This window comes from Coregonus lavaretus (assembly GCF_964263955.1).
Source record: "Coregonus lavaretus genome assembly, chromosome: 5".
NCBI classification, from domain to species: Eukaryota; Metazoa; Chordata; class Actinopteri; order Salmoniformes; family Salmonidae; genus Coregonus; species Coregonus lavaretus.
In genome coordinates, this window is record NC_139992.1 from 27871783 (window position 1) to 27890098 (window position 18316).

Genomic DNA, 18316 nt, shown 5'->3' on the forward strand with positions numbered 1-18316 from the left:
GGAGAGCCTCCGTGACACAGAGAAGAGCAGTCTCAGTTGAGTGACCCATCTTGAAGCCTGACTGGTTAGGGTCATTACGATCGTTCTGAGAGCGATGGCGACAGAGTTGGTCAGAGACTGCACGCTAAAGTGTTTTGGAAAGAAAAGAAAGATGGGATACCGGTCTGTAGTTTTTGACATCAGATGGGTTGAGGGTTGGTTTCTTGAGGAGGGGAGCGACTCGGGCAATTTTGAAGTCAGAGGAGACGCAGCCAGTGGTCAGTGATGAGTGGATGAGGGAAGTGAAGAATGGGAGATGGTCTGAAGAAGGGAGGAGGGGATGGGGTCAAGCGGGCAGGTTGTCGGCGGCCGGACCTCACTAAACGCAGGATTTAATCTGGAGAGAGGAGAAAAAAGAGGTCAAGGCGTAGGGTAGTTCTCTGTGAGTGGGTCTAGTGGATTCAAGTGGCTGTGAATGAGGAGCAGGTGTCGTCAACCTTTCAAAAGTCTTTGACAAAGTCGTCCGCAGAGGGTTGCCGTGAGATTAGTAGGCGACTGGGTGTTTGCAAGCTATTGAGTGTTTGCAAGCTAAGAAAATGTTAAATGCGTTGGGATCTGTACGAGATTATCTTGATTTATGAGTTTGAACTCAATTTAGTAAGAATGTCTTACTTTCCTGGACCCTTTTGCTTTATATGTGATTACTGATAATCACGTCATGGTCTCAGTCAGTCACGAGAGTAGGGATATGAAGGCTTTTAAAACATTCAGAAATGCAAGAGCCTTAAAATGATACAGTTGAGTGAGGGATTAAAATGTGTTTTGCTTGTTTTAATGCTCTTGAATACAGACGGTCAATCCAGCTGAGAATGAACAGAATTTACAAATGAACCCTGGACAGAGCATCATTGTTTCCCACATTGGACCTTTGTTTGGTCAAAGTTGCTGTACAGGCTGTCGATTTTGACCTGTTAGGCTTTCTACACGATCGTTCCCACCTGCAATCCCTGAGAAGACTGCTATTTCAAAAAGTACTTTGCTTATCTGGTCATGCTGTACAGAAAGGGAGAGTTGTCATTGTTGTCCAATAGAGTAATCAGGATAAGTCGTGTGTGTCTGTGTATGTAGAGCTAGGCTAATTGTGGCCCAGCTATCTTAGAACGGCCCTCTTAAAAAGAGACCCAACGGCAGAGACCAATGTCTTGTTTATCTTTGTAGCGCAGTGGACTAAGGCACTGCATCGCAGTGCTAACTGTGCCACTAGAGATCCTGGTTCGAATCCAGGCTCTGTCGCAGCCGGCCGCGACCGGGAGACTCATGGGCGGCGCACAATTGGCCCAGCGTCGTCCAGGGTAGGGGAGGGAATGGCCGGCAGGGATGTAGCTCAGTTGATAGAGCATGGCGTTTGCAACACCAGGGTTGTGGGTTCAATTCCCACGGGGGGCCAGTATAAAATAAATATGTATTCACTAACTGTAAGTCGCTCTGGATAAGAGCGTCTGCTAAATGACTAAAATGTAAATGTAAATGTACAGTGTGTAGCCTATATAGGCTACCTGTGTGAAAGTCTGGGTTGCCGTGTGTAGGCCTGTGGGGGAGCATTCTATTCTCCCTGGCAGTATTCATCTGAACTTGTCCTTGTTATGTAATGACAGGAATGGTAATAATGTATAAATAAACGGAATGTAACCTCCTCATTGAGTGTGTGTTCTTTTTCATAGATCTGCATATTAGCTGAGATGGTTACCCTAGCCTAGGGTAGTACATTGTACTACAAGAATTTGATATCTGTCAGTTACTATTTGTCTGTCTGTCTGACTTACTCACTCTCTATCTCGCCCTCTCTCTCGCTCTCTCAGGTGAGCCATGTCGTCGGTTCCCTCCAGCACAGACTCTGTGGGCCCCGTGCCCTCCGTCTGCCCCCATGCAGCCAAACTCTGCAACGCACAGGCCAACGGAGTGGCCACCATTTTGAATGGGGGGTCCAAGGTCAACGGAGAAGCCATGTTGAACGGCCACAAGTTCTCCGTGAATGGATCGGCTCAAGTGAACGGGGACAGTGCTGGCCATAAGGCCCAGAACGGGTCGGTCCATGTGAACGAGGACGAGGAAGAGAACGACCTGGAGAAGGCAGCCGCAGGCGTGGAGGAGAGGCATTGGATCCGTCCTGACTTGCCCAGCAAATGCACCTGGAAACTGGGCGGGTCTTCCACCGAGTCCCCTCACTGCCACTCTGCACTGTGAGTCACAAACTTATGAACAGTATTTGCATAGATTTCAGCTGAGGAGTTACATCTCCATAGCAGAACCACAGTATTTCCACATACTCTGCTCATCCTCCCTCCTCTTTGAACACCTATAGTTTACATAGTCCACTGACCACTAATTTCCCTTGCCTAGCTAAGATATAGTCACCAGCTTGGTTCACTAGAAAGGAGAACAAAGAACCAACATATCCCCGCCCCATGTGCTTTTGTTTCTCTTTTTGTTGAGCAGCAGCATTAAAAGCAGGATGTTGTTTTGACTTGCACAAGTTTGACATTTATCCTGGCTCCATTTTCCTGCATAATGACACACCTGAAAGGGCCAGAGCCACAAAGAAGACCTGGGAGGGAGGAAGGGTTGGGCAAGAGATGTTTGGTGTTTCACCATGACATGACAATTTTAGGATTGTTTCCAGCAACACTGAAGTGAGCTGGCATTTTGGCCTAGGGAAAAGGGAATGTGTGTGTGGTAGGCTCATGCTGAGGGCCTGGCATTTCTCTGGCACAGTCTGGCTGTTTAACTCTGTAATCTCTCCACTCGATAAATTAACAACTCAGTGCTGCCTGCCACATGCACAGGCGTGTTTGTCTTACTGACAAACAGAATCCAGAGGCTAGAGTACCATGTTACAAAACTCACTGTCCCAAAGATTTCATGAAACAGAGGTTACCCTGTTACAAAAGTAGCCAAGTTACACAAGTTTCCATCTTACAAAACTGTAACAACATTCAAGAAGATACATTACATGACCAAAAGTATGTGGACACTTGCTCGTCGAAAATCTAATTCCAAAATCATGGGCATTAATATGGAGTTGGTCCCCCCCGTTGCTGCTATAATCCACTCTTATGGGAAGGCTTTCCACTAGATGTTGGAACATTGCTGCGGTGACTTGCTTCCATTCAGCCACAAGCATTAATGAGGTCGGGCACTGATGTTGGGCGATTAAGCCTGGCTCACAGTCGGCATTCCAATTCATCCCAAAGGTGTTCGATGGGGTTGAGGTCAGGGTTCTGTGCAGGCAAGTCAAGTTCTTCCATACCGATATCAACAAAACATTTCTGTATGGACCTCGATTTGTGCACGGGGGCATTGTCATGCTGAAACAGGAAAGGGTCTTCCCCAAACTGTTGCCACAAAGTTGGAAGCACAGAATCGTCTAGAATGTCATTGTATGCTATAGCGTTAAGATTTCCCTTCACTGGAACTAAGGGGCCTAGCCCGAACCATGGAAAAACAGCACCAGACAATTATTCCTCCTCCACCAAACTTTACAGTTGGCACTATGCATTGGTGCAGGTAGCATTCTCCTGGTATCCGCCAAATCCAGATTCGTCCGTCAGACTGCCAGATGGTGAAGTGGGATTCATCACTCCAGAGAACGCGTTTCCACTGCTCCAGAGTCCAATGGCGGCGGGCTTTACATCACACCAGCCGTCGCTTGGCATTGAGTGATCTTAGGCGGCTGCTCGGCCATGGAAACCCATTTCATGAAGCTCCCGACGAACAGTTATTTTGCTGACTGTCCAGAGGCAGTTTGGAACTCTGTAGTGAGTTGCAACTGAGGACACACTTCAGCACTCGGCGGTCCCGTTATGTGAGCTTGTGTGGCCTACCACTTCGCGGCTGAGCCATTATTGCTCCTCGACGTTTCCTCTTCACAATAACAGCACTTATAGTTGACCGGGGAAGCTCTAGCAGGGCAGAAATTTGACGAACTGACTTGTTGGAAAGGTGGTATCCTATGACGGTGCCATGTTGAAAGTCACTGAGCTCTTCAGTAAGGCCATTCTACTGCCAATGTTTGTCTATGGAGATTGCATGGCGGTGTGCTCGATTTTATACACCTTGTCAGCAACAGGTGTGGCTGACATAGCCGAATCCACTAATTTGAAGTGGTGTCCACATACTTTTTTATATATAGTGTACTTTGGAGCAAACATATCCATGTTTACGAAGCATGTGACAAATACAATTTCATGATTTGTTTTTCGTTGCCTATTTTCCTGGGCTATTTGTGAGTCTATTCCATGTTTTTTTTTTTTGTGAATATTGATTTTGCTCCATAACTGAGTCTCTAACCCATACTCTCCTCTCAGGACTGAAACCCCCAGCATTCTACCCAACATCCTCGGGAAGATCGGAGACACACCTCTGGTCCGCATGAACAAGATCCCCAAAGCCTTCGGCCTTAAGTGTGAACTTTGTGAGTATTTACACATACACACACAGTCATGATATGACACACACAGTCAACCTTAACGGCATGACACACAGTCAACACACACAGCATGACACCCACTGAGCATATTGACACTAGCCAAAAGACAACCAGATAAAGGGAATAACTGTATTTGCACTTCCTTGTTTGTGTCAACATGATGGAAATACAGTAACTTAGCTGGCTGTGTCATTTTAAACTCACATTTTCTGTTCCCTCCCAAAAAACAGTTTGAGTGTGTTTGATTTACACATTGTGGGCGATCAGCTGTCTTCCCCAGAGCTGTTATATGTTTTAAAGCATGAATCCATATATCCGGTAGTAGAGGACATGACAAAGAGGGAGGGATCGAGAGAAAGGAAGGAGTGAGGGTTAGGAGAAATGGAGAGAGGGATATGGAGAAAGAAATGGGTACATGGCGATGAAAAATAGATAGAGGGATAAAATAGAAGTGAGGAAGAATTAAATAATTGACCAAAGAAGAGTGCAAGAGCAAGGTAGAGGAGGTTCTTTAGACTCCTCCTGTAGGACAGTTTAGCTGTGAACGGTTACCCTTTGTTATACTGTCATTACTTCAAAGTCAACATAAGGGTATCATATAGCCTCTTTCCTGACATTACAGTCCACTAGGCTCCACTGTATGATGGTAGGGGTCTTGTCTAAGGTAGGCTAGTACACTCTGGGTGGAGGGGGGTATGGTCACCTGAAAGACCCTCTGTTCTGTGGGAATAGGTAACTTTCTGAGGGCCACTGTAGCAAGGTGGGGTGGGAGGGGGGCAGGAGAGGGGCAAGGTCTTGTATCAGGTGACACTAGGCAGGATTGTGACAGTCACAAGGTTTGGGAAGTCTTGGGAAGTCAGGATGTGGATTCTGAGGGAAATGTTACTGTCATTACCTATAGCATCTGTTGTTCTTGTTGTTAAGGACCAGCTATTCTGCACAGCGACTAGCTAGCTCAGACAGACCCTTGTTTTTTCTCGGATTGATTAGTACAGTTGACCAATGACCAGTAAAGTACAGTAATGCCAGACTGTTAATAATAGTGCCGTTTTGTACCACCCTCCATGTGGGGGGTGTTTGAGTTCACTGCATGTGAACCATGTCACGGTCCTCAGTCTAAATCTCTCCCCTCTCGCCAGTGAGTGTTTTTTATGGGCCTAATTGTTTAGAGTCTATCTCTGGTTGATTCACACGGCTTAGTGGGCCTGTTTCCATGGTACTTCCATGGATTTTCACGTGATTCAGATTTACTTTTTGTCTGTCCATAGTGGATTTGGGGCAGTTTGGAGTCTGTGCCAATCGGCTATTGTACTTGTGTACGTGTGAAAGGGAGAGTGGGTCTGGTATGTGTGCGACACTGTGGACCTTTGGACGACCCCCCCCATGATCGTGAGCCAGCGCAGTACATATTCATAATTCAACATTTCCTCACACATGATGTTACCACCCTGTCTCTTTTTTTCTCTCTGTGTCTGTGTCTGTGTGTTTGTGTGTGTTTGTGTGTGTTTGTGTGTGTGTGTGTGTGTGTGTGTAGTGGCCAAGTGTGAGTTCTTCAACGCAGGGGGCAGTGTGAAGGACCGTATCAGTCTAAGGATGGTGGAGGATGCAGAGAGAGCTGGGATCCTCAAACCAGGAGACACCATCATCGAGCCCACCTCAGGCAACACAGGTACAAGTGTGAGAGAGTGTGAGAGAGAGAGAGAACTCTCTGGAACTGGCTATGTGACTCACGGCAGAAAGATTACATCCCAGTTTTTTATTACATTTTTTGGAGTATGCCTGTACAAGTGTGTGTACACACGTGTGTGTGTTTAAAATGAGTTTGGCCTGGTATGGTCATGTAGTCACTGAGACCTCCCAGCCTACCTTTGACATTAGGATCCACAGGAGCCCTGTGTTGTGCGTTATGGTCTGTACTGCTGACATGACCTGCAGGTATTCACACCTGTATTTACACCTGTCCTCTCTCTCTCTTTGTGCTGCAGGTATTGGTCTGGCCTTGGCTTCTGCAGTTAAAGGCTATCGCTGCATCATCGTCATGCCTGAGAAGATGAGCATGGAGAAGGTGAGGCTGCTGTGTGTTTGTGTACGTTTGTGTCTGTGCATGTGTCCGTGCGTAGGCATTTTTTATGTAACTAACTGTAATCTGGTCTTGTGTTCCTCAGGTGGATGTGCTGAGAGCCTTGGGGGCGGAGATCGTGCGTACCCCCACCACCGCACGCTTTGATTCACCGGAATCCCACGTGGGCGTGGCCTGGCGTCTGAAGAACGAGATTCCCAACTCTCACATCCTGGACCAGTACCGTAACCCTAGCAACCCCCTGGCCCACTACGACACCACTGCAGAGGAGATCCTGGAGCAGTGCGATGGTGTGTGTGTGTGTGTGTGTGATAGAGAAATTGAGTGAAGAATACCCTTTCCCTACTACTGCAGTAATAGACATCTTTCTGCGCCAATCTGCCCTTGCAGGTAAGGTGGACATGTTGGTGGCAGGAGCTGGCACAGGTGGCACCATCACTGGCATCGCCCGCAAGCTGAAGGAGAGATGCCCCAACATCAAGGTATGGCACTGAGTCACTAACACAATGTCTCAGATCTATAAGAAGGCAATCTGACTAACATGTTATCGCCCTGCCCTGTGTACTTTGTCTTGTAGAGCCAATTCCAAATTAATTTAGCTGAACGTTTTTAGCAACAACGTCAATTTAAGGCCCACAGGGATATAAACTATATAAAGTATGTGGACACCCCTTCAAATTACTGGATTCGGCTATTTCAGCCACACCTGTTGCTTACAGGTGTATAAAATTGAGCACACAGCCATGCAATCTCCATACACAAACATTGGCAGTAGAATGACCTTACTGAAGAGCTCAGTGAATTTCAACGTGGCACCGTCATACGATGCCACCTTTCCAACAAGTCAGTTTGTCAGATTTTTTCCCTGCTAGAGCTGCCCAGGTCAACTATAAGTGATGTCATTGTGAAGTGGAAATGGAAACTGTTCGTCGGGAGCTTCATGAAATGGGTTTCCATGGCCGAGCAGCCGCACACAAGCCTAAGATCACCATGTGCAATGCCAAACGTCGGCTGGAGTGGTGTAAAGCTTGCCGCCATTGAACTCTGGAGCAGTGGAAACACGTTCTCTGGAGTGATGAATCATGCTTCACCATTTGGCAGTCTGACAGACAAATCTGGGTTTGGCGGATGCCAGGAGAACGCTACCTGCCCCAATTCATAGTGCCAACTGTGAAGTTTGGTGAAGGAGGAATAATGGTCTGGGGCTGTTTTTCATGTTTCAGGCTAGGCCCTTTAGTTCCAGTGAAGGGAAAAAAGTGCTTCCAACTTTGTGGCAACAGTTTGGGGAAGGCCCTTTCCTGTTTCAGCATGACAATGCCCCTGTGCACAAAGCGAGGCCCATACAGAAAGGTTTTGTCGAGATCGGTGTAGAAGAACTTGACTGGCCTGCACAGAGCCCTGACCTCAACCCCATCAAACACCTTTGGGATTAATTGGAACGCCGACTGCGATCCAGGCCTAATCGCCCAACATCAGTGCACAACCTCACTAATGCTGTTGTGGCTGAAGTCCCTGCAGCAATGTTCCAACATCTAGTGGAAAGCCTTCCCAGAAGAGTGGAGGCTGTTATAGCAGCAACGGGGGGACCAACTCCATATTAATGGGCATGACTTTGGAAAGAGATGTTCGAGCAGGTGTCCACATACTTTTGGTCATGTAGTGTACCTTATTGAGCTAAGTCATGAAGTTGGATCATAAAATAATATTGAGCCTGCCACTGATAAATAAAGCCATACAATGTATCTCAAATTGATCAAGTAAAGATTAAAGTTGCCTAACTTGCCTTTGCTTTACCTTTGTGTGTGATGTATTTATTACCATGTTATTTTGACTTGATGTAATGGTTAGTTAACATTGTTGTTCTGTGTTGTGTAGATCGTGGGTGTGGACCCTAAGGGTTCTATCCTGGCTGAGCCAGAGGAGCTGAACAAGACAGATAAGACCCAGTATGAGGTGGAGGGCATCGGATACGACTTCATCCCCACCGTACTGGACAGATCTGTGAGTGTGTGACAGTGACCTCCTGAGTTGAGCTGTGTGTGAGACTGTGGTGGTGATGTGTTTTCTATGCTGTATACAGCAAGATCTACAATAATATACAGTATGACCGCTCAAACTCAAAAGTGTGTTCAAATTGCATGTGGAAGGAAAATTATTCATAATCTATACATACTGTATGCTGTATCTGTGTGATATGGTAGAATGCATATGAATGTTACCCTCTTTTTCAGGTAATTGACATGTGGTATAAGTCCAATGACGAGGAGTCCTTTGCCATGTCACGCATGCTGATCAGGGAGGAGGGGCTTCTCTGCGGTAGGTTGACTTCACACACAATGACTGGTGCTCCCAAAAAACATCATTCTCTAATAGTGTGTCTGTCTCTGTGTAGTACTGTATGGTCTAACTCTCTCGCTCTCTGTCTCCCCCTCTCTCTCTCTGTCTGTAACTGTAGGAGGTAGTTCAGGCACAGCCATGGCTGCAGCAGTTAGAATGGCCACAGAGCTGAAGGAGGGACAACGCTGTGTTGTCATCCTGCCTGACTCCATCCGCAACTACATGTAAGCAACTAGAGAGGGAGAGAAGAAGGGGATGAGTGGAAGAGGAGGGAGGTTGAGGGGAAAAGGAGGATGGGGAGCAAGTTAAATGTGGGGAGAAGGAGAATTGATATTCCACTTTTTTTTTAATGGGGTATGTAGTACCAGTGATTTAACAGAGATGTGAGCCTTGATTATGACCAATTCTAACCCCTACACCCCAGGTCTAAGTTCCTGAGTGACAACTGGATGTGTGATAAGGGCTTCCTAACCCCAGAAGACCTGATGATGTCCAAACCCTGGTGGTGGAACCTGAGTCTGCAGGCTCTGAACCTATGTGCCCCCCTCACTGTGCTGCCCTCAATCAACATCAAGAGGACCATCAAGATCCTCAAGGAGAAGGCCTTCGACCAGGCACCCGTCGTTGACGAGTCCGGGTACGCCTTTACCTGCTTACCATAGTTACCTGGTTGTCATAGAGGCCATGTGCCAATGTACCTTATTGTGTAAATGTTGACAAAACATTAGTATTGTTATTGACAAAACATTGATTAGTATTGACAAAACATTGCCTGTATTCAGTTGTCATAATAATAATTGCCATATCCTCTCTCTCTGTCTGTGTAGCATGATCCTAGGTATGGTTACCCTGGGCAATATGTTGTCTTCAGTACTAGCTGGGAAGGTTAAGGCCTCTGACCCTGTCGCCAAGGTGCTTTACAAACAATTCAAACAGGTCAGTCACCTCACCTAGATGCCCTCACACTTTGACTCAACCATAAGCTCTTAAACAAATATCTTTGAGTAGGGTTTCCTAATTCTCATTTGTCCGCCTCAGGTGCGACTAACAGATAACCTGGGAAAGCTATCCCGTATCCTGGACACAGATCACTTTGCCCTGGTGGTGCATGAGCAGATCCAATGTAAGTTTACCCCTTCTTCCTCTTCTCCTCTCTTTTATCGACCTTTATCTTCCCATCTTTCTGTCTTCCTGTTTCTCACTCTCACTTCCTCTTATCACACCCCTACTCTTCTTGTATTGCTTCATCCTATTTTTCCTCTCGCTCCTTTTCTTATTTTTTAAAAATCTTCTCATCAATGCCATCTTATTCTTCCCACCTTTTATAGCCCCCACTTTGCTCCTTCTGTCCCTTTTCCACCACCGCTAGTTACCTCTGTCAGACAGTAGAGAAGAATATTCCTAGAAACACCTGAGGTGCGTTCAGTTCGCCTGAACATTTGCTACGTTGCGGAACGGTTTGTACTGAACGACAAGTTTCCCCAAAACGTTATTTTACGTTCTTGAACAGACTTTGAGGTACGTTTGCTCCCGTTTGGTGGGTGTGGCGAGGTGTGGCTTGAAGCAATAAGTGACGATTTAAAGTGCAGTGGCCATGCTGACAGCGTTCCCCAACCCACAACCCCTCCCCCCTTTTCAATTGGTCGTTAAGTACAGCACCGTTTCCATTCAATTGAACGTTCCAGAACGTAAAAACGCACTGAACGCAGCCCTGCTCTCTTCTGTTGAAGATGACCAGCCCCTCTCCCTGTCAGCCAATGAAAACTCTGAGCTGTCCATCCTACAGGGTCAGGGGTTGCTGATAAGGTGCCCCTTGGTTCCTCTCCAGGTAACCGACAGCAACCGTAGCACCTGTCTGCTACCAAAACAAACAACAGCCCAGCCAGAGGCAACGTGGCGGTTGTTTTCCCTCTCTTTCTCGCTGGTGTGGGACTTTGCTTAATAGGTCATACTGTTTTTGTCAACCCACCACCACACCTTCATCAGAGGAAAAAGTACTTTCAACATTTATTTTGTTTATACTCATTGGTACACCGCAAATTCTCCAGTGTTAAATCAACATTGACGGTATTAAATGTAACACTGGGCCAGTGTCTATACGGGTCCACACGTTTGAGTGTTAAATTAACACTGTGCTTAGTGCTGACGCTGTTACACTTTGTCAGTGTTAGGGAATTAACACTTTCAGTGTTATGCAATAACACCTTATAAAGTATTTTTAATAATAATAATAATAATATGCCATTTAGCAGACGCTTTTATCCAAAGCGACTTACAGTCGTGCGTGCATACATTTTTGTGTATGGGTGGTCCCGGGGATCGAACCCACTACCTTGGCGTTACAAGCGCCGTGCTCTACCAGCTGAGATACAGAGGACCACATTAAACACTAGTAAGTGTATATAGTTTGCACCAATGGTGTTATGCAATAACACATCATATAGTATTTTTTACCATTACACCAAGAGGCCCGTATATCTTGACAAGGTCACTCAGTGTTGGGTTAAGGATATTACAATAATATTTACAAGTAATTATTGCCACATGCTCTTATGTAAGCATTTACTGTATAAAAACTTCAGAACTGGCAACGGATGTGCTCAAACTTTAATTAACTTAACCATAGACCACTTAAACTGGTAAAACACTTCCACTCTTGGGTGGCTAAAAATAACTAATTGAAAGCCACGGCCCCACTAAGCCACGTACCCAACATAATTTCCCAGTGTGCTTTGCCTTTTCGAGTTAAATTGTAGAGTTACCACCCATGACTGTATTTGTTAGTGACAGAGACATGGTTGTTGAATTCATTCATTTTCAGTCCTGTGGACTTCACCAAGTGAGTTCCTACTGTAGGCTAATGTAATCATTAAAATTTAACTGTTTATGACAATACGTTACATATATCATAAGGCCTTACTTTGATGGCCATGTTTGGTTTACAGGCCACATCAGGCCTGCAAGTCACGTTATGCTGGCTTGCAAAATTATATGTAATTCTTATTGGAATCCAGCCAGAGTTCGGACATCTAACAGTTAGAATTTCTATTCACCCGCAACCTGCATTCAGAATGACTGTCAGAGTTAGGAACATTGATAAAGGAGACTACCTAAACCATTTAAACTGGAACAACCATTTAAGTAACGGGTGCAATACATCTAACTAACTGATTGGATTAGTTTAGAAAAATGTATGTTATTTATCTTTGTGTAGCATAAGATTAATCAATAAATGTACTGTACATGCAAAAACACAGATATTAAAAACAATATTTTAAAAAATCTAGCTGCAGTAGCGCATGCTGGGAAATGATGGGCATGGTTTTGATTAGAATGTTTTACTCTCAACACAGTAAAACTGACACAAACACACACTCTCACTCAACACTGGTTATTAACACCAACAGTGGGGTTATTATTACTCCTGAATCAACACTAGAAATGTTACACTGAAAACACTAAGTAACACTAGCCAATTTGCTGTGTATATTCTTTTCATCTACTATAATTTACTGAGACATACCTATGGCAAGGAGTTTTTCTGACCATGTGCCCTGAGCAGGAAAGACTGGGCCCCAGCTATGACTAGGCACCCCTATGCTCCCTATCATAGTTTGCTATGTTCATCCTATATCCAGTGTCCCCTGTCTAACAACAGGACCTCTTTGGAACCAGACTCTCGTTGGGACCTAACCCTAACCCTGTCTCTCAAACAGGAAGCTAGTTACATAACTTATTGTAAAATGATAAGGTTTGATTTGGTGTAATTGCCAGCTATTGCATCCTTGGATGAAGAGCCTGGGAAGTTAGTTTCCAACTTCCTTTGTGGAGAACATTCCCATCTACCAAATCTTGGACTTACAGTGGCTTGAGAAAGTATTCACCCCCCTTGGCATTTTTCCTATTTTGTTGCCTTACAACCTGGAACCTGATTCCAATCTTTTTTTAAATCATTTGATTTACACAAAATGCCAATCACTTTGAAGATGCAAAATATTTATTTTGCGAAACAAACAAGAAGTAAGACAAAAAAACAAAAAACTTGAGCGTGCATAACTATTCACCCCCCCAAAGTCAATACTTTGTAGAGCCACCTTTTGCAGCAATTACAGCTGCAAGTCTCTTGGGGTATGTCTCTATAAGCTTGACACATCTAGCCACTGGGATTTTTGCCCATTCTTCAAGGCAAAACTGCTCCAGCTCCTTCAAGTTGGATGGGTTCAGCTGCTGTACAGCAATCTTTAAGTCATACCACAGATTCTCAATTGGATTGAGGTCTGGGCTTTGACTAGGCCATTCCAATACATTTAAATGTTTCCCCTTAAACCACTTGAGTGTTGCTTTAGCAGTATGCTTAGGGTCATTGTCCTACTGGAAGGTGAACCTCCGTCCCAGTCACCAATCTCTGGAAGACTGAAACAGGTTTCCCTCAAGAATTTCCCTGTATTTAGCGCCATCCATCATTCCTTCAATTCTGACCAGTTTCCCAGTCCCTGCCGATGAAAATCATCCTCACAGCATGATGCTGCCACCACCATGCTTCACTGTGGGGATGTTATTCTCGGGGTGTTAAGAGGTGTTGGGTTTGCGCCAGACATAGCATTTTCCTTGATGGCCAAAAAGCTCAATTTTAGTCTCATCTGACCAGAGTACCTTCTTCCAAATGTTTGGGGAGTCTCCCACATTACTTTTGGGGAACACCAAATGTGTTTGCTTATTTTTTCTTTAAGCAATGGCTTTTTTCTGACCAATCTTCCGTAAAGCCCAGCACTGTGGAGTGTACGGCTTAAAGTGGTCCTATGGACAGATACTCCAATCTCCGCTGTGGAGCTTTGCAGCTGCTTCAGGGTTATCTTTGGTCTCTTTGTTTCCTCTCTGATTAATGCCCTCCTTGGTCTTCATGGTGCCGCTTGCTTGATGGTGCCCCTTGCTTAGTGGTGTTGCAGACTCTGGGACCTTTCAGAACAGGTGTATATATACTGAGATCATGTAACAGATCATGTGACACTTAGATTGCACACAGGTGGACTTTATTTAACTAATATGTGACTTCTGAAGGTAATTGGTTGCACCAGATCTTATTTAGCGGCTTCATAGCAAATGGGGTGAATACATACAGTGGGGGAAAAAAGTATTTAGTCAGCCACCAATTGTGCAAGTTCTCCCACTTAAAAATATGAGAGAGGCCTGTAATTTTCATCATAGGTACACGTCAACTATGACAGACAATTTGAGGAAAAAAAATCCAGAAAATCACATTGTAGGATTTTTTATGAATTTATTTGCAAATTATGGTGGAAAATAAGTATTTGGTCACCTACAAACAAGCAAGATTTCTGGCTCTCACAGACCTGTAACTTCTTCTTTAAGAGGCTCCTCTGTCCTCCACTCGTTACCTGTATTATAGGCACCTGTTTGAACTTGTTATCAGTATAAAAGACAACTGTCCACAACCTCAAACAGTCACACTCCAAACTCCACTATGGCCAAGACCAAAGAGCTGTCAAAGGACACCAGAAACACAATTGTAGACCTGCACCAGGCTGGGAAGACTGAATCTGCAATAGGTAAGCAGCTTGGTTTGAAGAAATCAACTGTGGGAGCAATTATTAGGAAATGGAAGACATACAAGACCACTGATAATCTCCCTCGATCTGGGGCTCCACGCAAGATCTCACCCCGTGGGGTCAAAATGATCACAAGAACGGTGAGCAGAAATTCCAGAACCACACGGGGGGACCTAGTGAATGACCTGCAGAGAGCTGGGACCAAAGTAACAAAGCCTACCATCAGTAACACACTACGCCGCCAGGGACTCAAATCCTGCAGTGCCAGACGTGTCCCCCTGCTTAAGCCAGTACATGTCAGGCCCGTCTGAAGTTTGCTAGAGTGCATTTGGATGATCCAAAAGAGGATTGGGAGAATGTCATATGTTCAGATGAAACCAAAATATAACTTTTTGGTAAAAACTCAACTCGTCGTGTTTGGAGGACAAAGAATGCTGAGTTGAATCCAAAGAACACCATACCTACTGTGAAGCATGGGGGTGGAAACATCATGCTTTGGGGCATATTTTCTGCAAAGGGACCAGGACGACTGATCTGTGTAAAGGAAAGAATGAATGGGGCCATGTATCGTGAGATTTTGAGTGAAAGCCTCCTTCCATCAGCAAGGGCATTGAAGATGAAACGTGGCTGGGTCTTTCAGCATGACAATGATCCCAAACACACCGCCCGGACAACGAAGGAGTGGCTTCGTAAGAAGAATTTCAAGGTCCTGGAGTGGCCTAGCCAGTCTCCAGATCTCAACCCCATAGAAAATCTTTGGAGGGAGTTGAAAGTCCGTGTTGCCCAGCGACAGCCCCAAAACATCACTGCTCTAGAGGAAATCTGCATGGAGGAATGGGCCAAAATACCAGCAACAGTGTGTGAAAACCTTGTGAAGACTTACAGAAAACGTTTGACCTGTGTCATTGCCAACAAAGGGTATATAACAAAGTATTGAGAAACTTTTGTTATTGACCAAATACTTATTTTCCACCATAATTTGCAAATAAATTCATTAAAAATCCTACAATGTGATTTTCTGGATTTTTTTTCCTCATTTTGTCTGTCATAGTTGACGTGTACCTATGATGAAAATTACAGTCCTCTCTCATCTTTTTAAGTGGGAGAACTTGCACAATTGGTGGCTGACTAAATACTTTTTTTCCCCACTGTATGCACGCACCACTTTTCCGTTATTTATTTTTTAGAAATTCTTGAAACAAGTTATTTTTTTCACTTCACCAATTTGGACTATTTTGTGTATGTCCATTACATGAAATCCAAATAAAAATCCATTTAAATTACAGGTTGTAATGCAACAAAATAGGAAAAATGCCAAGGGGGATGAAAACTTTTGCAAGGCACTGTATGATATTGAGAATATGTTTAATTGGAGTAGTAATTTTACATAATTGATGTAATCTCTTGCTTGCAGGACACATTTCAGTGGTTTCGTCACAAACTTTCTCACAGTCTGTTATCTCAATAGTAATAATAACCATCTCTCTTCTCTCTCTCTGTTTAGACATGGAGGATGGCTCGCCCTGTCTTAGACAGATGGTTTTCGGGGTGGTAACGGCCATTGACATGCTTAATTACATCACCACGCGCGAGAGGCGGGGAAGCGCACGAGAGCGCACGCTGTCAGAGTGCTCAATGACGTCAGAGTGCTCACTGACCGACTAGCTGTCACCACTTCCTGTTTCCTGTGGAGAGTAGGAAGTGACCGCCCGCTTGACACCCTCTGAGTAACGACAATGACAATGAAGAAGATTATGAAGATGTAGACTTTTAGGAGTGGCGGGGGTTGTGGTTTAGTCTTAAAAGAAGTGTATAGTCATTTCCTCCCTTTTTGGCTACATCGGTTTTGTTATTTGTCTGTGATGACAATAATTATTCATTGTAGCCTATACTGCGATTGAAGCAACTTAGCTGGTTTCAGATACATAGTTTTCCGCTAACTTTAAGGTATAGAAATTACATGTAACAAACAGTGTGCAACTCGAGACACTTCCATCTGTCTTGCCTCTTCATTATTGAAAGTAACTTTTACTTTAAGATCTACATATAAATAGTGTTCCTCTGACTTTATTTTATTGCCGATATCAATATCATCGCTAGACTAACAACTCAGTAAATTTGAATCTTTCAGCTAAATAGTCATCATATAGCTACCATTTTGTATTGCATTAAGATTTGTATGTAACTGATATGCAAATGTGACATACATCTTTAAGACTTTAAAGCACATCATAGATTCTTAATTACTTATTTGATACCAACGAAGTTACATCGCCATGTAGTGGCAGCTAAAGACATGGCATGTACCAAAAAATGGTTATTTGTGTTGTTCAATCTGAAATGGATACCAAGACAACATTCATTGACAACATTCAAAGAGATAGGATGTCAGTGAAGGGTACCTGTCTTTTGTTTGAAGGGGTTGGAAAGTAAGCAAGGTCACAGGGTAGGTCAGGTTAAGGATAGGCGAGTTTGGCACACAATCAAACTGCAACCCAAACAGTATGCCTTGTGTTGGGTAATTTTTTTATTGTATTGAATAAGGCTGTATTGAATAGTTTGTTGGTTGAGAGTATTTAAAGCAGAGCGGCCCATCACAGTGCAGGTGTTTTATACAGGCATGTCTGTCTGGGACAGTTTGTTTAAGCCAAGGGTTGGGTTGTTTGAACTTTTTACAAATTTTCTGTACTTTTTGACTTTATGTACAATCATTAATGTGTAATGTTATGTATGACCATGGACCCAGAGCTGTTATGATCTATTCACTTTAGCAGGGATGTATTTGTATGTAAATATGTCTTTAGTGTTTTTAAGTATGAAAAATGTATGCACTCACTAACTGTAAGTCGCTCTGGATAAGAGCATCTGCTAAATGACTAAAATGTAAATGTAAACGTTAAGACAGATGCTTCAGTATTTGCGTGAGGTGATGTGGCTATGGTTATGGAGGTGATATTTGAACTACATTCCTGTCTCTGTATTTCCACCCTGGCTCTGGGTCCAGCTGTTCATTTAATATTTATCTTGATTTTTTTATTCAGGTTCTTTTGTGATGTAATTATATTCTCACTAGTTTCCAATAAAGGCTTGTTATTTTTCTCTTGAACATGGGGGTGGTGTGTGTGCACACATGGGTGTCCATGTTTTCCTGTTTATCACAGTTTTACATGTGGGTAGGAGGTGTGGATGCGTGTGTTATGGTCTTGATAATTAATGCTTTAGTTAAAGAGAATTACAGTGGAAGATTGTGCACAGTCAGTATACATTATTCCCACAAGGGGGAAGTGCTAGCCTATGGTGCCTAGTTGGAACAAAATCATACAGTACCTGCTGCACTCCAGAAACATACTGCAATTTTACACATTTTGTCATGGGGCAAAGAGAATAATGTTCAGTTTTATAGCTTATCTCATGCTATTCTACACATTTTGCCATGAGGCAAATACCCCATAATGACAAAGCAGAAACAGGTTTTTAGACATTGTTGTTAATTTTAAAAAAAATACAAAACTGAAATATAACAGTATTCAGACCCTTTACTCAGTACTTTGTTGAAGCACCTTTGGCAGCGATTACAGCCTCAAGTCTTCTTGGGTATGACGCTGCAAGCATGGCACACCTGTATTAGGGAAGTTTCCCATTCTTCTCTGCAGATCCAGGCTCCGGCTGGGCCACTCAAGGACATTCAGAGACTTGTCCCGAAGCCACTCCTGCGTTGTCTTGGCTGTGTGCTTAGGGTCGTTGTCCTGTTGGAAGGCGAACCTTCACCCCAGCCTGAGGTCCTGAGCGCTCTGGAGCAGGTTTTCATCAAGGATCTCTCTGTACTTTGCTCCGTTCATCTTTCCCTCGATCCTGACTAGTCTCCCA

At 44.2% G+C, this 18316-nt stretch overlaps 1 protein-coding gene across 1 annotated transcript in view; it reads left to right on the top strand.

Annotated features, from left to right (window-relative positions):
• LOC311129645 (cystathionine beta-synthase-like) overlaps positions 1-17555 on the top strand; it is a 31563-nt gene extending 14008 nt beyond the window's left edge. Inside the window, exons 2-14 of the mRNA XM_084162004.1 lie at positions 1839-2219; positions 4344-4450; positions 6000-6134; positions 6451-6530; positions 6631-6835; positions 6936-7027; positions 8421-8546; positions 8777-8861; positions 9001-9106; positions 9307-9519; positions 9710-9818; positions 9921-10005; positions 15954-17555. Coding sequence (XP_084018130.1) covers positions 1846-2219; positions 4344-4450; positions 6000-6134; positions 6451-6530; positions 6631-6835; positions 6936-7027; positions 8421-8546; positions 8777-8861; positions 9001-9106; positions 9307-9519; positions 9710-9818; positions 9921-10005; positions 15954-16114 — 1878 coding nt within the window. The 5' untranslated portion in view covers positions 1839-1845 and the 3' untranslated portion in view covers positions 16115-17555. The remainder of the gene's footprint in view (positions 1-1838; positions 2220-4343; positions 4451-5999; positions 6135-6450; positions 6531-6630; positions 6836-6935; positions 7028-8420; positions 8547-8776; positions 8862-9000; positions 9107-9306; positions 9520-9709; positions 9819-9920; positions 10006-15953) is intronic.
• The last annotated feature ends 761 nt before the right edge of the window (positions 17556-18316 follow it).